We start from the raw sequence: 27,924 nt of genomic DNA on the forward strand, positions 1-27,924 counted from the left end.
CACACACAGACCGAGCTCTATTCAAACTTCCCGCTCTTTTATACAATTCTTGCCCCCTTCTGATTGGTCCTTAACTATCTACATGGATTGGCTATTTACAGGGCCCTAAGGGCCTATCAGGGTACAGTATGAGCCTAGATGTTGATTGGCTACTTATGTTTCAATCCTTCCCCTGATTGGGCACGCTTAGGCCTTCTCTGGAACCCTGGTGTGGAGTACAAGCTTTGGCTTGTTCAGCTTCCCTCCAAAAGTAATAGTTCTCCCATTTAAGCCTAGGACACAACACCCCTCCCCCCATAGTTCCAGCTATCAGGTGACATAGTCCTGGAGATATGCCGGAGGGCGGCGGTCTCGTGTCGAGCGTCGGAGCTCCGAGGGGACTGGGCGTTCCGACTCGGTTGGTGGTTCCGCGGCTGCAGAGCTGGAGACATCTGGGACAGCGGCCCCGGGAGACCTGGGTTCAGCTGCGCGGTCGGGGGTCTCCTCCTGCTGGGCAGAAGCGGGCTCCACGGAACCCTGTTCTGTGTCAGGCTCTCGGGGACTTACGTTGTCCGGATCTGGAGCCTCTGACCTTGGCTCCCCGGCAGGCAGGCGACCTCGAAGTTGGTCAATGTGTCGCCTCAGGAGATGTCCACCCTCCAAGGTCACTGCATAGGAGACCGGTCCGGTGACGTGGTCCACCTTTCCAGGGAGCCAGGCGGGACCAGTGGTGGCATAGTTCCATGCCCACACTGTCTCACCTGGGTAGAACCCTCTGGGGGCTTTAAGGTGTTCTGGCGCCGGTCGCCTGTCTGGGGCTCGGTCAGGGTGCAGCTTGTCCAGGGTGCAGATTGTCATGGGTGCTGGGGACCCTTCAGAGGAAGTTGAGTCTGATGAGGAAACTGTGCCCCTGCCACCTGCACCAGTGCCCCTGCCTCCTGCTGGAGAAGATCCCAGCCCCCCTGCCTCGCCCTCTCGGGTGGCTCGTGTGCGTGACCGCCTCCGGCAGGACCTCAGGGATCGGAGGAGGGCGGCACGCTCACAAGCAAGACGCTCCCTGAGCCCTGAGTTCTGAGAGGATTCTGGCCCTTCTAAGAGCAAGGATGCTTGAGTGGTAACAGGATCCTGGCTGCCTCCCTGAGCCAGCAATTAGCCCAAACGGGCAACAGCCAGCAGAGGGCTATATAGCTGTGGGCTTTGGGAGGAAGCTTTGTGGAAGCAACTAGTCATCTCCCTGACATTCTAGCATCCACTCCGGCTTGACTTTGGTTCCTGACTCCCTGACTTTGGCTTTGGACTTCTGGACTCCCTGACCTCGGCTTCTGGACCTCAGACCTGCGATACTTCTACAGTGATTCGGATTTGGCGCCTCGGACCCTCCTGCTTACTGGCTACAGACCTCGGACTGCCTCTGGACTTTGCCTGACCCGGCCCCAGCCGTGACAGATTGCTTCCACCGACAAACACCCACTCCACAGGATGGATGCTGAAGCAAGTGAAACCACAGAACTACTGGCTGCGCTCCAAGCCCAGGTACAGCAGCTAACACAGGCAGTAGTGCACTTGCAGCAACAACCTGCGGCCAGTGCTCCAGCCAAGTGCCCAGTTCCCCCACCTGACAGATTTGGGGGTGCCGTGGAAGAATTTCCTGCCTTCCTAGCACAGTGTCGGCTGTACTTTGAACTGAGAGCACGGGACTTCCTCAATGACAAAACCAAGGTGTGTTCCGTCATCAGTCTGTTAAAGGGGCAGGCGGCCAAATGGGCCACACCCTTACTGGTCGCGTCCTCTCCCCTACTGACTGATTACCAGGGGTTTGAGGCCCACCTGTCTGCTGCTTTCTCAAACCCAGTCCAAGCAGCCACAGCTAACCGGAAGATCAGGGCACTGAAACAAGGCAACTCCTCGGTGGCTCAATATGCCACTGAATTCAAGCTCCTGACCCAGGACTTGGCGTGGAATGAGGCTGCCCAGATGGACCAGTTTACTGAGGGGTTGGCAGAGGAGGTCCTGGATGAACTGGCCAGGGTGGAGCAGCCACCCACGCTCCAAGAACTTATCACCCTCTGCCTCCGCATCGATGGCCGCCTGGAAAGTCGCCGCCAAGCCAAGACCAGAGGGCGCCAGCTCCCTGCGCCGTGCTACCTGGCTCCTCGCCCGTCCCCAGCTAGTACCAGCACCAAGGACGAGCCTATGCAGCTTGGAGCTGCTCGACCCCGCCTGACCCCAGAGGAAAAGACCAGACGCCGCACGCAGAATCTGTGCCTCTACTGCGGCACGGCAGGCCACTATGCCTCTGGCTGCCCTGCTAAGCATCGGATACCTGGACCTTCGCTGCCACCGCCGCCAAAAGGGCAGCCCCAGGCGTAAGTGGACCCCCCAGCCTGGGGCGACTAGCTGGGTCCTCCGAACAGCGGGCTGATACCCCAGGGCCATTCCTGCTACCAGTCAAACTCCGTCTGCCTGACGAACGCTGGCTGTTCGTGTATGCCATGCTGGACTCGGGAGCGGCCCACTGTTTTATAGATGCCGCCTTTGTGAAGCAGCACCAGATCCCTGTGCAGACAAAAGGGATTCCGTCGCTGGTGGAGGCTATTGACGGGCGCCTCCTCCGTTCTGGCCCCGTCACCCAGGAGACCTGTCCCATCACCTTCCACGTCCAGCAGCACCAAGAACAGCTGCGGTTTGATGTCGCCCGCATGCCTCGCTTCCCGCTGATTCTAGGCCTTTCCTGGCTGAAGCTGCACAACCCCATCGTGGACTGGGCCCAGCAGGAACTACGCTTCCGAGACCCATGCCCCCATCTGACTCCTCCCACCACTCTAGCAGCTGGCATCCCGAGTGGTGGTCCTCAGCTCCCTCAGAAGTATGTGGACTTTGCTGATGTCTTTGAAGAGACAGGAGCTGATCAGCTTCCCCCTCACCGGCCCTACGACTGTGCCATTGATTTGGTACCTGGGGCACCACTCCCGGTGGCGCGTCTGTACCCAATGTCGGAGCCGGAGTTGGCAGCTCTGCGAGACTTCCTGGACAAGAACCTGAAACGCGGATTCATCCGACCCTCAACCTCTCCCCTATCTGCTCCAGTGCTCTTCGTGAAGAAGAAAAGTGGGGAGCTCCGGCTGTGCAATGACTACCGGGCCCTGAACAAGATCACCATCCGCGACCGGTACCCTCTACCACTGATCCCTGAACTCTTGGATTGCCTAAAGGGGGCCCAAATCTACACCAAGCTGGACCTCCGTGGAGCGTACAATTTGGTGCGCATACGGCCCGGAGACGAATGGAAGACCGCGTTTGGGACCCGATACGGGCAGTACGAGCACCTGGTAATGCCCTTCGGACTGACCAATGCCCCCGCTGTCTTCCAGAGGTTCATGAATGACATATTCCGGGACCTGCTCGACCGCTTCGCGATCATATACCTGGATGACACCCTAATTTACTCCCGCAATCCTGCCCAGCACGCCGAGCACGTCCGCCAGGTCCTGCAGCGCCTACGAGCCCATGGTCTCTACGCCAAGCTGGAGAAGTGCGACTTCGACCTGCGCTCCGTCGAGTTCCTTGGGCACATCGTGTCACCGCAGGGGATCCTCATGGACCCGAAAAAAGTAGAAGCGGTCCTGACCTGGCAGGCTTCTCAGAATCGCAAAGACCTGCAGCGGTTCCTCGGTTTTGCCAACTACTATCGGCAATTCATCCCGGCCTACGCATCCCTGACCACACCCCTGACTCAACTACTCCGCCCCAAAGAACCCTTCCACTGGTCCCCAGAGGCCGATAACGCCTTCTCCACCCTGAAGACTCGCTTTGCCACCGGGCCACTCCTGAGATACCCCGACCCCCAGCTTCCCTTTACGGTGGAAGCTGATGCCTCCAACGTGGCCCTGGGAGCAGTGCTGTCCCAGCGCGAGGAGCCGTCCCAGCCACTACAGCCCTGCGCCTATTACTCGCGGCAGCTCACTGCTGCAGAGAGGAACTATACCATCTGGGAGAGGGAGTTGCTCGCGATCAAGGCGGCGTTTGAGGTTTGGCGACATTACCTCGAAGGGGCTCGCCACCCTGTTCAAGTGCTCACCGATCACCGGAACTTGGAACACCTCCAGACCACCCGCCGTCTCAACCAGCGCCAGATCCGGTGGTCCCTATTCTTCTCTCGCTTCGACTTCCGGATCTCCTACATCCCCCATACCCAGAACCGGAAAGCAGACGCGCTCTCCCGGAAACCGGAATACGCCCCTGCCTCAACTGAGACCGCGCCCGCTGCTCCAATCCTGCCACCCTCAGTATTTGCAGCCACCTCCACTTCACCAGCACTCGTGGAGGACATTCGGGCTAGCCAGGCCAATGATCCCTGGGTCCAGCAACACCTCCAGGCTCTCCAAGATGACCCAACAGGGGAGTTCACGACTCGAGGCGGCCTCTTGCTACACCGCGAACGCCTCTATGTGCCGCCCGGGCCCTTGCGGGCAGAAGTGCTACGCCTGACCCACGACTCGTTACCCGCCGGGCACTTTGGACAGCATAAGACCACCCACTTGCTGACAAGGGAATTCTGGTGGCCACGAGTTCGCGCTGATGTTGCCCGCTATGTCAGCTCCTGTGACGTCTGCCGACGGGCCAAAGACATCCCAGCCAAACCCTCAGGGTTGCTGCAGCCCTTGCCCACATCTTCAGGACCCTGGGATACCATCTCGATGGACTTCATCACGGAACTTCCACGCTCCAAGGGTCAGACTTGTATCTGGGTGGTCGTCGACCTATTTACCAAGATGGCCCACTTTGTTCCGTGCCCGAAACTCCCCACAGCTCAGGAGATGGCCCAGCTTTACCTGCAACACATCTTTCGTCTGCATGGACTCCCAGCCCATCTGATCTCCGATCGGGGCCCTCAGTTCTCCTCTCGGTTCTGGCAAGCCCTCCATTCCAGCCTGGGTACTCGAGTGCACCTGTCCTCGGCCTACCACCCACAGACAGATGGCCAGACGGAGCGCACCAATGCCACGCTAGAGCAATATCTCCGCTGTTACACCTGTTACCAGCAGGATGACTGGACCACTCTATTGCCCCTAGCGGAGTTTGCATACAACAACGCGGTCCATTCATCCACCCAAATGACCCCGTTTGCTGCAACCTACGGGTACCACCCTCGGTTCTTCCCAGCGATCCTACCACCCACGAATGTCCCCGCCGTCGATGCCTACCTGCAAGAACTCCGTGCCAGCCAAGACTTGCTCCGAGAGCAGCTACAGCAAGCCAAGGAGGCTGTCACGAGCTGGGGCTGAGTCAGGCAAAGTCCAGGGGCAGTCCAAGGTCGGCAACTCGTGAGCAAGGTGGGTCCAAGGCGCCAAAACAGAATCGCAATCCAGGTATCACCGGTCAGAGGTTCAGAAGCCGAAGTCAGGGGGTCCAGAGGTCCAAGCCAAAGTCAGGAATCCAAAAGCCAAAGTCAAGAGCCGGAGTGGATGCTAGGATGTCAGGTATGTGACTAGTTGCTTCCACAAAGCCTCCTCCCAAAGCCCACAGCTATATAGCCCTCTGCTGCCTGTTGCTCATTTGGGCTAATTGCTGTCTCAGAGCAGCAGCCAGGATCCTGCCGAAACTTAAGCATCCTCACACTTAGAAGGGCCAGAATCCTTTCACCACTCAGGGCTCAGGGAGCGTCTTGCTTGTGAGCGTGCCGCCCTCCTCCGATCCCTGAGGTCCTGACGAAGGCGGTCACGCACACGACCCACCAGAGAGGGCGAGGCAGGGGGGCTTGGATCTTCTTCAGCAGGAGGCAGGGGCACTGGTGCAGGTGGCAGGGGCACCGTTCCTTCTGCAGGCTCTGCAGGCTCGGTTTCTTCTGCAGGGTCCCCAGCACCCATGACAGAGGCATATAAACGGGCTGCGGACCGAAAGAGGCAAGAAGGCCCTCCAGTGCAGCCGGGGGATCAGGTGTGGCTCTCAACTCGCTACCTGCGCCGGCCTGGTCGGTCTCACAAGCTGGATGCACGGTTCATTGGACCCTACCCCGTCGTTGAACAAATAAACCCCGTCGCCTTCAGGCTCCAGTTGCCACCCCACCTCCGCATTCACCCCGTGTTTCATCGCTCCCTCCTTGTTCCGGCTGCACCCCCTGACCCAGCTCGGACTCCTTCCCCACCGCCGCCACCACCAGTGTTGGTGGATGACGAGGAAGAATATGAGGTGCGCCAGATCCTGGACTCCCGGTACCATCGTGGAGGCCTCCAGTACCTGGTGGACTGGGAGGGATACGGCCCAGAAGACCGGTCTTGGGAGCCCGAGGACAATCTTCATGCCCCGGACTTGGTGCACCAGTTCCACAACGACCACCCCGACCTTCCAGGTCCCTCGACGGAGGGGGGCCCTGGGGGGGGGGATAGTGTCATGGGTGCTGGGGACCCTTCAGAGGAAGTTGAGTCTGATGAGGAAACTGTGCCCCTGCCACCTGCACCAGTGCCCCTGCCTCCTGCTGGAGAAGATCCCAGCCCCCCTGCCTCGCCCTCTCGGGTGGCTCGTGTGCGTGACCGCCTCCGGCAGGACCTCAGGGATCGGAGGAGGGCGGCACGCTCACAAGCAAGACGCTCCCTGAGCCCTGAGTTCTGAGAGGATTCTGGCCCTTCTAAGAGCAAGGATGCTTGAGTGGTAACAGGATCCTGGCTGCCTCCCTGAGCCAGCAATTAGCCCAAACGGGCAACAGCCAGCAGAGGGCTATATAGCTGTGGGCTTTGGGAGGAAGCTTTGTGGAAGCAACTAGTCATCTCCCTGACATTCTAGCATCCACTCCGGCTTGACTTTGGTTCCTGACTCCCTGACTTTGGCTTTGGACTTCTGGACTCCCTGACCTCGGCTTCTGGACCTCAGACCTGCGATACTTCTACAGTGATTCGGATTTGGCGCCTCGGACCCTCCTGCTTACTGGCTACAGACCTCGGACTGCCTCTGGACTTTGCCTGACCCGGCCCCAGCCGTGACACAGATGCGGCGGCCCATGAGGAGTTCTGCTGGACTGCGACCTGTGGAGGCGGTAGGTGTGGTCCGGTAGGCCATTAGGAAACACGCCATGTCTTTTGGCCAGTCTGAGGGGCCCAGACGGTTCAAGGCCTCCTTTGCCGTGCGCACCATCCGCTCTGCCTGGCCGTTGGTGGCTGGATGAAACGGGGCAGAGCGAATGTGCCTGATGAGGTTCTTGGCCAAGAAGTCCTGGAACACTGCGGACTTGAATGCTGTGCCGTTGTCGGTGACGATGGTCTCCGGCAACCCGTGGGTTGCAAAGATGGCCCTCAGAGCCATGATGGTCGCCTGCGATGATGGCGAGGGCACCTGGACCACCTCCAACCACTTGGAGTATGAATCCATTAGTATGAGTAGAGTCCGCCCATGGAAGGGGCCAGCAAAGTCCATATGCAGTCTTGACCAGGGGGTTTTGGTGGATTCCCATGATTTCACTGGGCCACATGGGGGGTCAGGCCTTGACACCTGGCATGTCGGGCACCTTTTAACCCAAGCCTCAATTTCTGCATCGAGGTCGGGCCACCAGACATAGCTCCGTGCGAGAGCCTTCATGCGGACTATGCCCGGGTGTGCCTCGTGCAGAGCTCTCAGCACTTGGTCTTGCAAGGGTTTGGGGATGACGACTCTGTTGCCCCATAGTAGGCAGCCTTTGTGGGTGGATAGTTCGTCTTTCCGGGCTGCAAACGGAGTAAATTCCAGCCCAGTCGAGCCCTTGGGCCACCCCCTCCCCACCCAGTCCAAGACACGGGAGAGGACTGGATCACGAGCGGAGCAGGCAGCAACGTCGCGGGCGAGCAATGGCCTGTCCGGAAGCATGTCCATCAGTAGGATCTGATGAGCCGGGGCTGGATCGGGATCCACGTCAGGCAAGGGCAAGCGGCTCAGGGCGTCAGCCTGGCCCATTGCCTTGCCCGGGCGATGCACTAAGGTATAGCTGTAGCCGGCTAGAAAAATGGACCAACGGAGGACCCGTGGGGACAACACCTGAGGGGTCTGCCGGTCCGATGCAAAGAGGCCCAAGAGGGGTTTGTGGTCCGTATAGAGGGTAAAGGGCCGGCCGTAGATGTAATCATGAAATTTTTTGACGCCGGCCACAACTGCCAACCCTTCTTTGTCGATTTGGGCGTAGTTCCGCTCCACTGACGAGAGGGTCCGCGAGTAGTACGCAATAGGGACTTCGGTCCCATCAGGGAGCCGGTGGCCCAGAACTGCCCCCACGCCATAAGGGGATGCGTCGCATGCAAGGACCAAGGGCAGGGTCTCGTCGAAATGGGCAAGGACGGAGTTGGACATCAGGAGGCCCTTGATATCCTGGAAGGCTTTAGCATGCTGGCGGCTCCATGCCCAGGGTCGGTTCTTGTCTAGAAGTCGGTGCAGGGGTTCGGCCACTGCTGCCTTGTGGGGGAGAAAAGCATGATAAAAGTTTAGGAGGCCAAGGAAGGCCTGGAGTTCTTGCTTGTTGGTGGGCGCTGGAGCATCTCTGATGGCACGCAGCTTGGCGTCGGAGGGGTGGACCCCCTGGGCATCGATGGAGAACCCCAGGAATTCCACCCGATCCACGCCCAGGAGGCACTTCTCCCGTTTGACCTTGAGGCCGGCTGTTTCAAAACGTTGTAGGACTCCTCTAAGGCGGGCGGTGAATTCTTCAGGCGAGGCTGCCGCGATCAGCACATCATCGAAGAATGGAGTGACTCCGGGAAGTCCTTTTAAAAGAGAGTCCATGAGTTCCTGGAACAACCCCGGAGCCACACTCACGCCAAATTGCAACCGCTTTACTCTAAAGGCCCCCCGGTGGGTCACAATTGTTTGGGCGTTGGCCGTGGCCTCATCCACCGGCAGCTGTTGGTAAGCTTGGGCCAAGTCCAACTTGCCAAAAAATTTTGTGCCGGTTAGGGTGGCTAAAACGTAGCTGACGATGGGCACAGGGTATGCGTGGGCCTGAAGAGCCTTGTTGAGGGTGCACTTATAGTCTGCACAAATCCGCACCTCCCCACTGGGCTTGACTGGAGTCACGATGGGAGTTTCCCAGGTTGCGTGGGTGACAGGCTCTAGTATTCCCTGTGCAATCAGTTTATCCAGTTCCTCCTCAATTTTAGGCTTGAGCGCAAATGGAACTCGCCGCGCTTTAAGCCTAATAGGCCACACTGTGGGGTCGAGGTGTAGTGTAACCGGGGGACCCGTGTAGCAGCCCAAGGTGCCATCGAAAACGGCCGGGAACTCTTCGCAAACCTTGTTAAAGTCCACTCCGACAGTCTTATTGACCCCCCTGATCTCTATTCCCAGGGGCTTGAACCATTCGAGACCCAAAAGGTTTGTAAGGTGGTTCTTGACCACTAGCACTTGTAGCTGGCCCTTGAACCCCTTGTATTGGACTGGGACCGGGCCCACTCCCAAGATAGGCACCTTATTCTTCTGGAAGTCCACTAAGGTAAACCCCGGGTCCCTGAGACGAGGCCTCAGCCTGGTGGGAATTTTAAAAAATGTCTCTGCCGCTATAATAGATGATGCTGACCCAGAGTCCACCTCCATTTGGCAGGGCACCCCCCCGATCCCTACATTGACCCGGATTTTGGAGGGCCTGACTGGCGAGGGTAGGTACTGTACCGGGTATGGGTGGGCGTGGAGAGCGTCGGTCTCGAAGTCTGGCTGGCCTTCGGAGTGCGCAGATCTTTGCGGGACGCGTGCTCGGGATTTGGATCTGCAGGCGCAGGCGATGTGGCCTTCCTTGTTGCAGAATCGACAGGTGGCATTCCGGAATCGGCAGGTCTTCCGCTCGTGCTGGCCCCCGCAACTTGCACATGCAGGTAGTGTCTTGTGTCTCATGCCCTGTGGGACATGGGTGGTCTTCTTTCCTGCTGAACGATAGCCGGTTTGTAGAGCTTTGTCCTCGTCTGAGTCCTCTGTAGATGGTTCAGGGTTGATCTGGTGTGCCGCAGCCTGTCTTGTCAGCCGTGGCTCTGCTGATCTGCCCTTCTCCCAGCTGGTGGCCACATCGATTGCCTTTGTTAGGTCGCACTCGGAGAGGGACAGGAGTTTCTGTACTAGTTTTTCGTCCCTCAAGCCCCATACAAACTGGTCGAGAAGGGCTTCGTTGAGGTCTGCGAAACTGCATCGGCTTGCCACCTGGTGCAGGCTTGTCAAGAACACCATCGTGGTTTCGCCTGCCTTCTGTGTCCTTTGTCGGAAGTCCCAGTGCCGGGTGAGCTTGGTTGGCTGGGGCTGGAAATACTTCTCCAGAGCGCTGATGATGTCGTCCACCGGCGTCTCTGAGAGCTTCCTGGGTTGGAGAAGAGCCCTGGCTAAGTCCACGGTCTCCGTGCCACACGTACTGATAAGCAGAGCTCTCTGCATGGTAGTCTCTGTAATCTTTCGGAAGGTCAGGTATGACTGGAAGCCTTCGACCCACGAGTCCCACAGCTCGGGGCGATCGATGCTAAAGGGCTGTAGGAGGTTGGCTGGAGCCTCCATTCTTGGCAGCATGTCTGGGCGGCTTGCGAGCTGGGGTGTGCGCAGAGCGGAGGTGCGGACCCAGATGGCTTGGATTTAGCCACCTTTCCGTGTTCCTGGTTCTGTTGCTGGTTCTTACTGGCATCCCATCCTCGTCGCCAGTGTAAAGTACTGGGGTTGGCGCAGTAAGAGACCAGAGTCGGAGAGTGATTTCAGCAAGCTTTACTTCAGGAACACACACACAGACCGAGCTCTATTCAAACTTCCCGCTCTTTTATACAATTCTTGCCCCCTTCTGATTGGTCCTTAACTATCTACATGGATTGGCTATTTACAGGGCCCTAAGGGCCTATCAGGGTACAGTATGAGCCTAGATGTTGATTGGCTACTTATGTTTCAATCCTTCCCCTGATTGGGCACGCTTAGGCCTTCTCTGGAACCCTGGTGTGGAGTACAAGCTTTGGCTTGTTCAGCTTCCCTCCAAAAGTAACAGTTCTCCCATTTAAGCCTAGGACACAACAGTTCACATGCCCAAGGGATGCAGAAGGAAAAGAGAGGAGAGGAAGGTGTGGAGCCCGCACTGCCCTTGGGGTTGGGGAAGTCTTTGAGCGGCCTTCCGTCCTGTGCCTAAACATGAAGTGTGAAAGATTACTCAGGGCCTCCCAGCACAGATTTCCCAGCACCTCTCTGTCGCCTGCCTGACCCTTTTGCCTGGCTCCCCTCTCCTCTGGCTCCTCCTTGTGGCTGACATGGGACTCCAGCAGAGTTAATAATCTTTGCCCCCTGTCTCAGAGCCATTTCTGGGTTTCAGGAGTCCTTGTTCAAGGTGCCACCTGGCCTGGGCCCTCCCCTTTTTGGCCAGAGGTGGAGGAGAAGAGGGCCACTGTCTGTCTGCTCCCTGGGCAAAGCCAAGCCATCCATGCAGCACGGAGAGAGAGGACTGGGCTGGCCCTGGGATCATGGTTGTGTACAGAGTGCCGGATGTTTGTGATTTATTCATTGCCTCAGCCTTTTGGGCTTCTTTTCAGGCTCTGAGGATTGTTAGGGTTCACTTCCTGCCCACCTATCCTAATTTGCAGCCAAACTCTTATTGCTAACAACAACCACCACCACTAGATTTTCATCTTGCCTAAGAGTGTGTGGACTCTTATCTGGGAGAACTGGGTTTGATTCCCCACTCCTCCACTTGCACCTGCTGGAATGGCTTTGGGTCAGCCATAGCTGTCATAGGAGTTGTTCTTGAAAGGGCAGCTGCTGTGAGAGCCTTCTCAGCCCCACCCACCTCACAGGGTGTCTGTTGTGGGGGGAGAAGATATAGGCGATTGTAAGCTGTTCTGATTCAGAGAGAAGGGCGGGGTATAAATCTGCAATTCTTCTTTTTCTTTCTGTCCTCATAGGGCCACCAAGGCTGTTAACAAATTAAAACATACACATTAAATTATTTATTTATTTATTTCTGTGGGTTTATATTCTGCCCTTTCCCAAATTGGGCTAAATTATCATCTTAAAAACCATCTTAATTATCATCTTAAAAACCATTTAAACCAACACACAACTACATCATTCAAACAAGTCAAAACCAGAGATTAAAATGAGTACAAAAGATTAAAGCATTGGGCAGGAAGAAGGGACCATGGCGGGATTGCCACAGAAGGCAGTCGAATCTCCCTGCGGCAGGGTGGGGGGTGGGATGGGGAGCTTCGGAGCCTTGACTGAGAAGGTCCTTTGCTGGGCTGCCCCCCCTCTAGCCTCAGTCAGTAGGGGGGGGGGGGAGGTGTGGCATCTGAAGCCAGGCCTCTGAAGATGGTTGCAGGGCTTAGACAGTCTCACAGACGGGTAGGACGTCCTTAGGGCAGGTTGGTCCCAAGTCCCTTAAATGTCAGCACCAATCCCTTGAACTGGGCCCATCAAGAAATCGGGAGCCCGTGTAGATGGGCCACAATGGAAACCATCTGATCCCTGTGTTCCACTCCAGCCATCATTCTGTGCCAGTTGGAAGTTTCTGAACGCTTTCCATGGGCGGCCCCACACAGAGCGCATTGCAGTAATCCAGTCTAGATGTAACCAAGGTGTTCCTTACAGCAGCAGGGATTTTTTCAAAAAAAATGTACAGCCTGTCTGAGCTTGGGATGCTGTTGTGCCCTTTTCCTGTTAAGTGGAGGAGTGGGGAATCAAACCCGGTTCTCCCAGACAAGAGAGCTGTGGCTGACCCAAGGCCATTCCAGCAGCTGCAAGTGGAGGAGTGGGGAATCAAACAGGGTTCTCCCAGATAAGAGTCCGCAAACTTAACCACTACACCAAACTGGCTTTCCCACTTTACCAAACAGTTATGGGCCCAAACAGAGCCTTAATAAGAATTTCAAATCATACAATATGTACTATTAGGACATGATGCAACCCTAAAACAGATGCATAATTCAAGGCAAACACACTGTTTTGTTATACTGACTCCATATTGCTTTTGGAATTTCCTGGACCAAAATAGGAGGGTATGCAACTGAAATACCATTTTGATTATATGTGTACGGTTCTGCCAGTTATTGACTCTACAAATCTGTGCTCATAGGAATATGGTTAGGATTTATTAAAGTCAGACACCAGAGATAACCTGCTAGAAAGCCATTGCCAGGAATGACCTGATAGGCCAGGGGTGGGGAACCTTTTTTCTGCAAAGGGCCATATGGATATTTATAACATTATTCACGGGCCATAAAAAATTATCAACTTAAAAAACAGTGCTCCGCCAAGGGAGAACAATTCAGGTCGGCAAAATTAATGCAAATAATTGCTTTTCTATTTGAAGTCATGTGGGGAGAGCCTAATCTGGCACACACACAACACACACAGCCCACCTCCCTAGGCAAATGCATAGTTCCAGGACTTTTTTGTAAAAAAAGCCCAGCAGGAACTCAGAAGAATATTAGACCACATCCCCTAATATTAGCATATAAGGTCACACACTCATTAGCATATTAGGCCACACCATCTGGGATAATCAAGTGCAAACTGAACTGTGACAGTAACTTTTCCAAGTCCTGCAGCAATTCTGGCCGGCCAGCCAGGCCCCAGGGAGGTTGCCACACAGTACATCTGGGCCCTGTGATCCCTGCCTGGCCCTGGGGAGGCTGCTGCACAGCACAGCTGGGACCCACAATCCTCGCTGGCCAGCCAGGCCCCAGGGAAGCTGCCATATGGCTCCGTTCAGTCCAGCAATCCCCGAGGGCCACACTAAGTGACTTTGAGGGCCACATACAGCCCTCGGGACGGAGGTTCCCCACCCCTGCGATAGGCAAAAGAGTGACAATTATACACATCAAAAAAAGGTGGGCTAAAATGATCTCCACCCCCTGGGTCTGTTGGTTCCTGGCATAGAAGATTGTACTGCAAGGTGCAAGACATATTCCAGGGCTTCCCACCCCCAAGGACGCAGCTACCTTCCCAGGCCAAACTGACCCCTGACTATAACAACGAGAGGCCAGCTCCTTACAACAATGATACATCCTCCATCTCCCTCCTGCACCCACCTGACAAAGTACAGTTACATGCAAGCACTAAAGAAGCGAAACTGAACATAGTTCAGAAGAAAGAAAGGAAAAACCCCACATCATGGCAGGCTCAGCCTGACAATACGTACCTGATTTCCACACGAGGCAAATGTCATATGAGGACCATATGGTACATCTTCACCTGGAGTTACTGATATTTAGCAGAACATGGTTTTCAGTAGGTCCTCTATTGATTAATATTAGTATTGCGATAATTGAGCCTTTGTGCACTGAAGAAGGTTGGCAGACCACAGTGCATCTGCTTTAGGATTGCGTAAGGTCTTAATTGTGCATTATTATTGATTCCCCCCCCCCAACACCCACCATTTTGGTGTGGGGAAACGGTTTGGGGTAGGGAGGCAGGAGCCCTCCCCCATGTTCCAAGCCCCACAAGGCTCTGTTGTATTTTTAAGCAGTCCTTCCCTTCAAAGTGAATGTCTAACTTGGGGCCAAGTCTCTGTGGGCGCCTGTGCTCTGATACATGAACAGTGGAGGCAGGCCGGGTCAGGCTGCGGGGTGGGGTGGGGACGTATTTCAACTGGAATGCCTTTGTTCTCCCCTGCCCCCCCCCCTTTTCAAGGGCAGGCGGAACAGAAGAAAAGGTTGGGCTGCCTGTGGCTAGAAGACAAATGGGAGAGGAGAGAGTTGGCTGAACCTGGTACTGAGCAGAGTGCGAAATGGGAGCCATTGGCTGAGAGGTTTGAAAGAAGGCAGAGGGTTCCCCCCCAAAAACACACACACTAGCCATTTTTGATGGAATGTATTCATTCACTGAGTTACTGGAATAGTATCTGCATAATACTGTTGAATTCCAGCGTTTTCTCTGTTGTCCTTGTGCCTTCACTAGAACTTGTTTTGTGGCTCTTTTTCTGTCATTGCAATTGCAGAGCCAGTTTGCCCATTATAGGCTGGCAAAGTGATGCCAAAGCACCTGGAGGAATGAATGACTGTTGTGGGAGTTGGTAATATGACCCAATGATGTTCTAGTGCGGGAACTTGAGACTGTATGTCAGGGGTCCTCAAACTTTTTAAATAGGGGGCCAGTTCACTGTCCCTCAGACTGTTGGAGGGCCGGGCTGCCGTTACTGTACAAGGCCGCGGGCCGTCAGTTCTCCGTCTTCTGCATCTCTCTCCCTTCCCCACACCACACACCCCAGCCTGGGAACTCACCTCACCTCGGAATCACCTCACACTCTGTCTCCGCCGCCTCAGCCCAGTGCCGGAAGTGTGCGTTGCTAACGCGAGTTTAGGTCGAACGTCACTTCCGGTCTGATTTTGCCATAACCCGGCGGGCCGCATAAACATCCTCAGTGGGCCGCATCTGGCCCTCGGGCCGTAGTTTGAGGACCCCTGCTGTATGTAGTTGGCCCCATTGGCCCAGTTCTGCTTAGTCTGCTTATTACCATTCTGAAATCACCACAGCTTGTTTTGTAGAAAAAGCCAGCAGGAACTCATTTGCATATTAGGCCACACCCCTGATTGAACTGCATTCTAGTGTGTGCCTGCTCAAAAAAGCCCTGGAGATCACAATAAAAGAGCTCTGATCTCTGCAACCTAGCCACTTCATGTATCGAACCCACTATTTAACACAGTGCCTTAATAAAAAGCTGGGGTCTTCCCTCCGCCCCCACCTCACCTCACCCCGCCCACCCTCACCCCCGCTGCCAGTTGTTGATTTCTGATTTCAGCCAGCAATGGTTGCCTGGCTTGTTGCCTTTGCAAGTGGCTCCTGCTCCAAGCTCCTTCATTTGTCACTTTCTGCTGGCTTTTTCTACAAAAAAAAAGAGACAGGACCTTTGCTGACTGAGTGCTGCCTGCCCCAAACAAACTTCCTGGGAAGGATGTAAATCCCAGCGAGAGCTTCTGAGTTGTTCACATCTACCCAGAGGGTCTTGGCACTGGGGAGGGGGGGGAGAGAGTGTTACAGAGACTTGAGCACTGTATGAACTTAGGTGGGGGGGAGGGGTCACAGTTTTAATTCTGCTTTCAGCAGTTGGAGGAAGAACAACGCTGGGAGGAATAGTATGGGAAAGACCCTGCTTTGTTTAAGCAGGGCAAATTGGGTGTTTCCAATTTCCTCTTTCCAAAGGAGGAAACAAAATAGGAAATTAGAAAGGCATTCATATTTTAGGGGCTCATGTTCTGGTGGTTTGATATTTGAGGGATAGCTCCAAAGAAGTTAGATCTGATGCACGGGATTTGAAAAAACTGGGGCATATCCCTGCCTTCCACTTATGGGTAAGCTGCAGGGCCCTGCAGTGTCTGTCTATAGAAGAGATGTGTGTGCCTTTGCATGCAGTGGGCAACACCTGACCTCTGCTTCTTTCCGTTGGGAACAGCCAGGGGGCTCTGTCTAGCCTGTAAACAGGGTGGTCCCTCCTATATGTAGAGAGATCCATCTGCCTCCAGTACTCGACCCGTCCTCATCAGCCCCTCAGCCCTGCATGGTTTTCTAGTGGGGGGGCGGGCCATGGGTCAGTGTCACAGGCAGCATCTGCTTTGCATGCTGGAGGTCCAGAGTTCAGCCCCGGCAGCATCTCCAGTTAAGGATCAGGACCTAGGTCTCTGCCTGCTGGTCAAAGTAGACAATACTGACTTTGATGGACCCAGATCAGGCAAATCCATATGTTCAGGATCCTATTAGTCAAACTATAATGTACCATGACGTGAGACGGTAGTAGGGCAACATGCTTTATTACAGGTACATTATAAGAGGTAAGAGAGAGAACACGCAGGCCGGGTCCCGCTATATATACAACACCCGGAACGGCCTCTCAGTCAGGCCAGCCCTATCCCGGCTATTCGGGCTTCCCGCCCTAGCAGGTGATTGGTGGAGCGTTCGCGCACTCTGCAGTGCCGCTGAGGGACAGCCCCTGTCCGTACCGCACCTGGCCGCGCGAGGCGGTGTGTCGTCCATTCGCTGTTACGTTATTACGTTATGCCGACCTCGCGATACACTACACTCCTCCTCCCCAGTTGTTGTACATAGTCCTGGAGGTAGGCGGGAGGCCGGCGCACCCGTGTTGAACGCCTTGGGGTTGCTTGGGGTGTCGGAGCTGCTTCGGCTTCTGGGGTTTCCCGGGGGGGCGATGCGTCAGTGGGCGGCAGGTCTGGTTCGGCGGGCTGGCTCGGCTCCGCAGGTGTGGGCTGAAACGGTGCTGGTGCGGCGGCTGCTGGCTGTTTCCCGGTCCCTGCTGCCTTCCCCGGTCCCTGTGAGCCGCCCTGAGTCCGCTTGCGGAGAGGGCGGGATATAAATCAAATGTAATAAATAAATAAATAAATAAAGTACCTCTGGTAGGGTCCGGCGGCGCATCTGGTCGATGTGCCGTCGTAGGATCTGGCCCCCCTCTGTGGATACCTCGTAGTGGCGGGACCCCACTACCCGCAGTATCTGCCCTGCTAGCCACTCTGGCCCCCTCGTGTAGTTGTGGGTGAAAACCGGATCCCCGGCAAAGAACCCTCTAGCCGCGTCTCTGACTTCTGGGGACCCACGCACGTCCGATGCTCGGTCGGGGTGCAACCTGTCCAACCTCGTTGTGAGTTTACGCCCCATGAGGAGCTCTGCCGGGCTCACCCCCATGACAGGGTTGGGGATGACCCTATTGTCAAAGAGGAATGCGGCTAATCTGTGGTCCCAGTCGCCCTGCACGATTCGGCCCAGGGCTTCTTTGGTTGTGCGGACCATCCGCTCCGCCTGGCCGTTGGTGGCCGGGTAGAAGGGGGCAGACCTTATGTGCCTAATCAGATATCTCTGGAGGAACGCCTGGAAGTCCCCCGAGGTGAACGCAGTCCCGTTATCCGAGACTATAGTGTCCGGGATACCGTGGGTGCACAGGACCCTGCGCAGCGCTCGGATCGCGGCTGCGGAAGAGGTGGACCCCCCGGGAATGACCTCGAGCCATTTGGTGTATGCGTCCACTATTATTAGGAAGATCTGCCCCTGGAAAGGCCCCACGAAGTCTATGTGGAGCCTGGACCAGGGTTTTTTCGTGGTCTCCCACCGAGTGGTCGGGGTGCTGGGCGGCTCCGGTCGCGACTCCTGACACGCGCTGCATCTTTGGACCCAGTTCTCTATTTCCCCGTCTATTCCTGGCCACCAGACATAGCTCCTGGCTAAGGCCTTCATTCTAACTATGCCTGGGTGGGTCTCGTGGAGCGATTCCAGGACCCGCTTCTGTAGCGGGGGGGGGGACTACCACGCGGCTTCCCCATAGCAGGCACCCTTTGTGGGCTGCAAGTTCGTCCCTTCTCATTTTATAGGGTTTGAATTCTTCCCCCATGTTCCCATCCGGCCACCCCCTCACCACCCAGTCGAGAACTCTCGCTAGCGTCCTGTTTTTCCCGGTGGCCTTGGCCACTTCCGCGGCATGGAGTGGCGGGTCTGGGAGTGACTCGACCGACATGATGTGGTGTGCTGGGGCAGGGTCGGGACCCGTGTCTGGGAGCGGCAAGCGGCTGAGCGCGTTCGCGTGGCCCATTGCCTTGCCCGCTCGGTGTACCAGGGTGTACATGTATGAGTTGAGGAATTGATTCCACCTCAACACTCGTTGTGACAAGATTTGGGGGGTTTGGCGGTCTGGGGCCAGCAGACCCAAGAGCGGCTTGTGGTCTGTGGCTATTGTGAACCTCCGCCCGTACAAATAATCATTAAATTTGTGGACCCCCGCTACGATGGCCAGGGCCTCCTTGTCAATTTGGGCATAGTTTCTCTCTGCGGGTGTGAGTGTGCGGGAGTAGTAAGCGACCGGTACCTCCCTGCCGTCCGGTAGCTGATGCCCCAGGACTGCGCCTACCCCACACGGCGATGCATCGCAAGCCAGGATTACTGGTAGGCACTCATCAAAATGATGCAGCACCGCATTGGAGACCAGGACGTCCTTCACTGCCTGGAAGGCGGCAGCCGGTCGCTTGCCCCACACCCAGGGAGCTTTTTTGTCCAACAGCCGGTGTAGGGGTTCAGCAATAGCCGCTTTATGGGGTATGAACGTGTGATAGAAATTGAGCACCCCCAAGAAGCTTTGTAGCTCCGCTTTGCAGGTGGGAGCCGGGGCGTGCACGATAGCTCGGGTTTTTTCTTCAGTCGGGTGAATTCCCTCAGCGTCCATAGCGAATCCCAGGAACTCCACCCGCGGTACTCCCAACAAGCATTTCTCCCGTTTCACCTTGAGCCCTGCTGCTTGAAAACGACGGAGCACTTCCCTGAGGCGGTTGCTGAACTCCTCAGGGTCCGGGGCGGCGATTAGAACGTCATCGAAAAAGGGTTGGACTCCGGGAATCCCTTTGAGGAGAGCATCCATTATACTTTGGAAAATCCCCAGAGCCACGCTGACCCCGAACTGAAGCCTACGTACCCTGAACGCCCCCCTGTGGGTCACAATGGTCTGGGCCTCGGCCGTTTTGGCATCCACCGGGAGCTGTTAGTACGCTTGCGCTAGGTCCAGCTTCCCGAAAATCTTTGATCCCGCCAGGGCCACTAATACGTGGCTGACCACCGGCACCAGGTAGGGGTTATCCTGGAGTGCCTTATTTATTGTGCACTTGTAGTCTGCACATATCCGCACCTCCCCATTCGGTTTGACCGGGGTCACTATGGGGGTTTCCCACGTGGCGTAATCGACCGGCTCCAGGACCCCTTCTGCCTCTATTTTGGGCTTTAACGCGAAGGGGACCCTCCTCGCCTTGAGCCGGATTGGCCTAACCATCGGGTCGAGCGGTAGGGAGATGGCTGGCCCTTTATAGCTACCCAGCGACCCGTCGAACACATCGGGAAACTCCCGGCACACCTCCCCGAACCCTCTGGCGGAGACTGTTTGTGCCACCCCCTCTATACGGATTCCCAGGGGCCCGAACCACGCGAGGCCCAACAGGGTGGTAAGCTGCCGCTTGACCACCAGGATGTCCAGCGGCCCCCTAAAAGACCCCTGCTCTACTTGTACCCTGGCCCACCTTGCAATTTGTACCGGGTTCTTCTGAAAGTCCCGTAATATGAAATCTGCCGGCCGTAGCTGCACCCGCTGACGGGGGCACAGCTTCCTCAGGGTCTCCTCCGCGATTATGGAAATGGAGGAGCCTGAGTCCACCTCCATGAGGCAAGGGGCTCCTTCGATGAGGACCGCCAATTTGATCTTGTTGGGGGTGGTCAGGGGCAAGTTCAGTATCTGTAGTGTGGTGGAGGCTGTGGAGTGGGACTTGGCGGTCTCGTAGTGCGTGGTCGATCTCCGGCAGTTGATCTTGGCTCGACACGCCCTCGCTATGTGACCGGTCTTCCCACAGCTTCTGCAGTCCCAGGTCCTATACTGGCAGTCCCTCCTGTCATGGAGGTCGCCGCAGCTGGCGCACTTCGTGGCGGGCGGCCTCTCCGTCGTTCGGGGCCGCTGTGGGGCTCGGTTGGTTGGCCCCGTTGGGCGGCGCAGCTGGAACGCTTCTCCCTCCTCCACGCGGTCGGGGTCCAGCTCCTCGTGGTGGATGGCCTCGGTCTTCGCCTTGGGAAAGGTCCGGGTGGTCCTCTCGAACGCCACGGCTTCGCTGAAAGAGCTCTGGAGGGTGAGCTCTTCCTTCGTGAAGAGCCTCTGCTGGAGCCTCTCATCGCGAAGGCCCCAGGCTAACCGGTCCGCCAGGGTCTCTTCCAGGTTCGGGAAGTTGCAGTTGCCTGCGATCTGTCTCAGGGCCGCCAGGTAGTCGGCGGCTGATTCTCCCTGGGCCTGGTCCCTCTTGTGGAAGAGGAACCGGCGGGCCACCTGCGAAGGCTGTGGCAGGAAGTGGCCCGTGAGGAGCCTGACAACCTCCTCGTATGACTTCTCGGTGAGTCTGGCGGGGGCCGAGAGACCCTTAGCGATCTCAAACGTGGCGGCCCCGCAGAAGCTCAGGAGAACGTCCCTCTTCAAGCTGTCTTCGGTTATGCGATTCGCCCTCAGGTAGCAATCAACCCGCTCCGAGTAGGACTCCCATCCTTCTGGATTCGCGGGGTTGAATGCTTCGATGTGACCGGTGGTCCCGCTCTGGCTGGCCATGGTGGCGGTAGCGGCGGTCGTGGCGATCGGTTGCTCGTGAGTCTCCTGTGTAGCCCGGTCGTCTTCTGGGCTAGGATCCCATCCTCGTCACCACTATAATGTACCACGACATGAGATGGCAGTAGGGCAACATGCTTTATTACAGGTACATTATAAGAGGTAAGAGAGAGAACACGCGGGCCGGGTCCCGCTATATATACAACACCCGGAACGGCCTCTCAGTCAGGCCAGCCCTATCCCGGCTATTCGGGCTTCCCGCCCTAGCAGGTGATTGGTGGAGCGTTCGCGCGCTCTGCGGTGCCGCTGAGGGACAGCCCCCGTCCGTACCGCACCTGGCCGCGCAAGGCGGTGTGTCGTCCATTCGCTGTTACGTTATTACGTTATGCCGACTTCGCGATACACTACACAAACCTCACTGTCTCATTGTTGGGTCACAACAAAGGGATCTTGGAGATTTCTTTCATTCCTGAATAACATTGTACTTGGCCCATGCAGGAAACCAAATTAAACACATGACTCGCCATACGGATGGAATTTCAGATATTCTGGGGCAGCCCCATGACAGCCAAGGCGTCTGACATGTTCCCAGTCATTCTTGCCAGGGGGGCCTCAGGATGGGAAGTCTGCAAGTCAAGAACATAAGAGCCCAGTGGTCCATCTAGTCCAGCATCCTGTCTCATACAGTGGCCAACCAGTCCCTCTGGAGGGCCAACAACAAGGCAGAGAGGCTGAGGCCTTCCCCTGAGAAAAACATAAGAAAAGCCCTGCTTGGTCAGATCAGTGAGGGTCCATCTAGTCCAGCCTTCTGCCTCACACAGTGGCCAACCAGTTCCTCTGGAGGGCCAACAACAGGGCAGGGAGGCTGAGGCCTTCCCCTGATAAGAGCATCAGAAGAGCCGTGCTGGGTCAGACCAGTGAGGGTCCATCTAGTCCAACCTTCTGTTTCACACAATGGTCAACCAGTTCCTTTGGAGGGCCAGCAATGGAGCATAGAGGCTGAGGCCTTCCCTTATTATGCCTCCTGGCTCTGAGATTCAGAGGATTAGTGCCTCTGGATGTGGAGCTTCCCTGAGCTACCATGGCCATTTGTCCTCTATTAATCTATCCAGTCCCCTTTTAAAGCTATTTATTCCTGTGGTTATTTATTCCTGAATAAGCTGTTTATTCCGCCGGAGGCTGCAGGGGACTTGGCAACTGTAGGGGAGAGGCAGCCACACCACACTTCCCTTGCCTGGTTGTTGTGAAGACAGATGGAGGAGAACAATGTAAGATGCATTGGGTCCCCTAAGGGTAGAAAGGGGGTGGAGGGATATAAAAAGATGAATAGAATATACTCTGGAAGGTAACATTGAGGGGGAGGGGGAATCACAATTCTAGGCCAGTTTTCATATTGCCATAAAAAGTGCTTCAACATTGATTAACAAACTCATTAGTGTCAACTGCCATTAAACTCATATAGATTTTAAAAAATAAAAAAAAAGTTGAAAGAACGCAGCGAGTGACTGTATTTCAAATTTCCCAGATGTAGAAATGCTTCAGTCGGATGCCAGCACCCCTCTGATGACAAAGGACTTCATGATGCGCAGATTCCTAGAAGGTGAGTGCAAGGAGTGGAGGGGAGAAAAGGTTTGGGGGCTTATTCTGTTTTTGCATTGAAACCATATTCCCAGCAACCCATCTCTGAATGTATGACTACCATCTTGTTTTTGAATAGCTTTTAATGACTTCTTGATCCGTAAGTAATTGCGAATTCCTTCCTTAGTATCTGCTATTTTCAACTGAATATTCCTCTCATCTGGATCTAAAATCCATTCTGATATCCAAGTGAATGCTGCTGCCTGGCCCTCCAGACCTCCTCTTGTTTTAAGCCTTATTCTTGGCTTTCCCCTGTTCCATATGAAGTTGTTTATAGTTCTATGCCTTTTTTAAAAAAAACCTCTTTTCTTCTGTATCAGTTGGCAGCATTTGAAACAAAAAAGTCAGTTTTGGTGGGAGGTTCATTTTGATGGCAGCGATTCTGCTTAGCTACAAGATTTTCAGTTTGTCCCATCTTTGCAGACCTTCCGTGAAGCTTGTCCAAACTTTTTGGTAATTATCTTTCTATAGATTTTTATTTTGTCCTGTTATGTTGATGATGCCCTAATATCTTATTGGTTTTTTGGTGACAAGGCATCCAGTTAGTTTCTGTATTTCTTCTTGTTCATTTCTTCATGGGTTGTTTTCATCAAGATTATTTTTTTGTTCAGTTTGTATCCAGAATAAGTTCCAAAGTTAGTTATTTGTTCCATTATGTGTTTCAGAGGTATGAAGTCTTGTCACTGTTATAACATCATCTGCATAGCTTTTCATTTTATATTCTTCCTTATCTTCCTTTATTCCAGTAATCCTATTATCTTGTCTGATTTTATCGGGCATTATTTTCTTTGCTAGAATAAATAATAATGGTGATATTGGGCATCCTTGTCGAGTTCCTTTTGCAATCTCCATTTTTCCTGATAAGCAGCCATTCACTCTAGGATTCTAGCATATTGATGGGATTTCTGAACTTTGATTGTTAATATAAATTGCTACACTTTTTTTCTTAGTTTGGGCAGAGGCAGTATAAACTTTGCCCAATCTTTTACAGTTTAAGAGATGTTCTTGCTTCCTTTTTATATGGGTTTCTTGTACGCAGATGATATCTGCAGTAAATTTTTTCAGTTGGTTAAAAACTCTTGATATTTTGAATGAGGAATTTAGTGCATTAAGATTTGTTGAAATTATTTTGATCTCATCCACTTTGTCTTCGTTTCTTTTACCTCTTCTTTTTTTCCTTTCCTTTTTCCCTTTTTCCCTTTGCCTCTCCTTCTTTAGGGGACAATCCAGCATCTTCTGAACCTGAGCTTTGATCACTGTCCAGTTTCAGTTCTTGTAGGAGTTCTTCTGCCTGTTCTAATGTTGTTGTTATTTTCCTCCCTTTGGCAAAAATATTTCTAAATCACACAGAATTTTCCAGTGATAACATATATCTTTCTGTTGAAGCACTTGTGTCAGATTTCGAAATTCTTTCCTTTTCTTGATTGTATCTTGAAAGATTTGAATTTCTATATCTTCAGTTTTGAGAGGTTCCTTCTTGTATTGTGATAGAATTGTATCATTTGATTTGTTGTGGGTGAAAGAGAGTATGTCTCTTTGTAGGTTATTTTGGCTTGTGTATCTTGAGTTGATTCTGAAGATTTGCTGCCTTGAGTGGGGCCCGGGTGGCGCTGTGGCAGTCCTGATGACCAGCCCAGAAGAAAGCATTGCCAGGCCAGAAGGAATACCAGTAGGCCAGTGGTAGGGCAGGGCCCACTCCGGCAACCTCACCATGGGTAGATGGCCAGGGGCCCAAGGGGGGGGGGGTGGAGCTGGAGAAAGGGCTGCCATGAGGGTGTGGTGGCAGTATGAGATTAGTGGAGGCGTCGCATGGGCCAGCCCAGAGCCCAGCAGCTTCTGGAGGCTGCCTGGAGTCCACTGGGACCAGGAAGAGGCAAGGAGGCCAGCCCAGCAATGGTAGCTCAGCGGAAGGCCTGGAGCAGGCTCTGGAAGGGGGGCAGTAGAGGGCACAGAGGTGTGAAGGGAGCACTGGGAGGAAAGGTGGTCAGGGGAAATGGCAGCAGCAGCAGCACCTTTTCACTTCTGCATCCAGGGGCCAAGGAAGACGTTGGAGAGACCTGACACCCATTCAGCCACCAGGGACTCCATCTGAGGTCATGGGTGACCCTGACAAAGACTTTTTGACTTCATTCTTTTCCAAGAAACTTGGGTTATGAATTAGCTAGAATTCTCAGGTTGCACCTGTATAGCCATTCTGGCTGTTGAAACAAAAGACAGGCTGAGAGCAGGGCCCACCTACCTTATTTCTCAGGCATGGACTATACAGAGCAAGATATTTTGGAGTGTCGGTGGTGTGGGAGGTATTTGTGAGTTTCCTGCATTGTGCAGATTACCCTAGAGGTCCTTTCCAATTCTATGATTCTATTTCCGCCTTTTGTGATGGCAGTTGTAATTCATTTTCTGCCTAATTTATTGCACGGAGTTGTTGTGAGAAGAACATGGAATGAAGAGAATGATATATCAGCTGCTTTAGGTCCCACTGAGGAGAAGTTAAATAAAATCCTATACAGAGTTCTTCCAGTCTAAGCCGGTAGTTTGAATGGGCATAGAATGAAGTAACTCTGGTTAGGGATTGCACTGTTACTGTGCAAATGTGTGTAATGAAGGAGTGTTCTTGGATGAAAAAGTTGCAACTTTTCCTGTGTGCCAGCCGTTTTCCAACTCCAGATGCTGCCCCTGAGCTCGTCCTTCTGTAGCCCTCAGGGGTCGTGAGAGGCATGGTAGCTTGTGGGACAATTTGGCTGGCAAGGGAAAAGTTCAGCCCCCTTTGCCCTGTTCCTCTGCTCAAAATCAAACTGCCTTTCATTAAAAAAAAGAAAAAGAAAAGAGTCAGAGATTAATTATACACTGCGAAAAAACCCTTTGTCCAAGGACGGTTTTGGTAAGGTTTTGAAGTTTGGACTAGATGACCCTGGAGGTCCCTTCAAACTCTATGATGCTATACTTGTAAGTCAAGCAAAACACAAAATTAAACAGAATCCCACCCTCCCAGTCAAGTAGCTGCCACCAGCTCTTTGAGTCTATCCCAGCAGTCAGATGCCAAAGGGCAAGCTTCTATCCTTTTCTGCGATTTAACCAGAAAGTCAGCCCTGCCAGGCAGGACACTTGCAGAATGAGTCTCCACAAAATAGTTACCATGGTGGGTAAGCAGTAGGGTCTAGGTACCTGGATTTAGACTGAAGCCATCTGGAGAACAAAGCACTACAAAATATATTTATTAAAATTGTGCAAGGATGTATATATAGTATATTCAAGAATATATATGGAAATACTTGACAGTAAGTAATAAAAAACAACAGAGACTAGCTACATGGTAAAGACATTGGTTCAAAAGTGACTAGATGTTACCATTCCAGAAGCTGAGGTTGTGACAGCAGGAACCAGCAGAGTGTTTGGCCCACAGCAACCCATCAGCAAGACCCTATCCAGCTTGAAACTCAGAAGTTTAGTCCCAAAAGCTTCACAACAGGGCAAACAGCTCACTTCTTTATGGCTGAGATCCAACGTGGTCTCAGGCCCTAAGGCCAATTAGGTCTCAGGTGAATTATGCCAACAGAGGGTGTGATCTGATCTTTCCAAGCCAAAAAGGCAGTCAGCGTTTTTGAATGCTTTTAAATTAACAGCCTTTTAGTAATGAGACCTGTAGCTTTCAGGATTATCTCTGGAGACTTTTCTGAATTAAAGTTGTAAGAATGCTGATATTCCAGACTTGGCAGAAACACTCAAAAAGTTTGTGTGGTCACAGAATGCAATTAGGATACAACGGAAAGAAGTCAGTCTCTGCAGAAGGCAGTCCTGGAACTTTGATGCTGCTGTCAGAGAAAGCGGTCTTTCCTTCTGACAGAGCTGTTTGCACTCCCGAGTATTCTCTATACCTCCAGAGCTGGCATTATCTGTAATTACAGCAGTTAGCAACATTGAAAAGTCTTAGAAAGTCCCTTTCCCTTTTGTCTTTGGCAACAAAATTGCTGTAGGGTTTGTTGTCACCATTCACTGACTTCCAGGCTGTTTACAGTGTTCACTTCTGAATACAGCAGTTTCTGAATTTACTTTCAATAAATGTTTATAAGTGTTTTTTTAAAGCAGTAGAAGTCTAACATTGGACTTAGAATTTCCTCCATTCTCTTCCAGCAATTCTGATTCTGAATTCTGGGTCAATGCAGTCTTTATTTACACTTCTTTAATGCCAATATTTAGGGAGCCCAGTGGCATAGAGCAGTAAGCTCACGACCTGAGTTCGATCCTGGTGGAAGCTGGGTTCAGGTAGCCAGCACAAGGTTGACTCAGCCTTCCATCCTTCCAAGGTCGGTAAAATGAGTACCCAGCTTGCTGGAGATGAAGTGTAGATGACTGAGGAAGGCAATGACAAACCACCCTGTAAAAAGTCTGCCAAGAAAACCTCGCGATGTGACGTCACCCCATGGGTCAGTAATGACTCAGTACTTGCACAGGGGACTACCTTTTTAATGCCAATATTAGCAGTGGGTTAAGATTATGGAGGCTGAGTGCCTAAAGACACTTTCTTGTGAGTAAGCCTTATTAAATAACATACGGTCTACTTTTGAGTAGACCTGCTTAGGATTGTTCCAGAAGTTTTGACCTCTCAATTTCATGATCTGTGGAAGTTTTGATTTATCACTTGTTTCTTACTGATTTTGAAGATGTATTATTCACCTTGAAGTAGTTACCTCAAGTTTAATAAAGGAAGAAGACGACTGCAGATTTATACCCCACCCTTCCCTCTGAATCAGAGACTCAGAGCGGCTTACAATCTCCCATATCTTCTCCCCCCACAACAGACACCCTGTGAGGTAGGTTTGGCTGTGAGCACTCTCACAGCAGCTGCCCTTTCAAGGACGACTGCTGAGATAGTTATGGCTAACCCAAGGCCATTCCAGCAGCTGTAAGTGGAGGAGTGGGGAATCAAACCCGGTTCTCCCAGATAAGAATCCGTGCACTTAACCACTACACCAAATTGGCTCTCCTAAAAGTGCTGTTGAATTTCTAATAAAATCTTGTTTTTGTTCTAGGGGCAACCCCTCCCCACCACATCTGAGTGTCAGAACTTGTAACTTTCCTGTATGCTGAATTTAGTATTGTTAGCCTGACCAACTCCATATTGGAAAGGTTTACTAACCAAGTGCTTTTGTCTTTATGCCTACTAACCAAATGCCTTTGCATTTCAAACAAACCCAAACCACTGAAGGGTGACTGATAGGCTCTGGGAAGCATCTGCAGGTATCCTTTGAAGCCGGCTTGCCAGAGCAAAACAGCAGGGTTCCTTCCTCCAC

General features: G+C 53.4%; 1 protein-coding gene across 1 annotated transcript in view; it reads left to right on the plus strand.

Annotated features, from left to right (window-relative positions):
• PIK3AP1 (phosphoinositide-3-kinase adaptor protein 1) overlaps positions 1–27,924 on the plus strand; it is a gene marked incomplete at its 5' end in the record, with an annotated part of 95,041 nt that overhangs the window by 39,955 nt on the left and 27,162 nt on the right. Inside the window, one exon of the mRNA XM_060236282.1 lies at positions 22,521–22,595. Within this exon, the coding sequence (XP_060092265.1) occupies positions 22,521–22,595 (75 nt within the window). The remainder of the gene's footprint in view (positions 1–22,520; positions 22,596–27,924) is intronic.

This window comes from Heteronotia binoei, chromosome 4 (assembly GCF_032191835.1).
Source record: "Heteronotia binoei isolate CCM8104 ecotype False Entrance Well chromosome 4, APGP_CSIRO_Hbin_v1, whole genome shotgun sequence".
Taxonomy (NCBI): domain Eukaryota; kingdom Metazoa; phylum Chordata; class Lepidosauria; order Squamata; family Gekkonidae; genus Heteronotia; species Heteronotia binoei.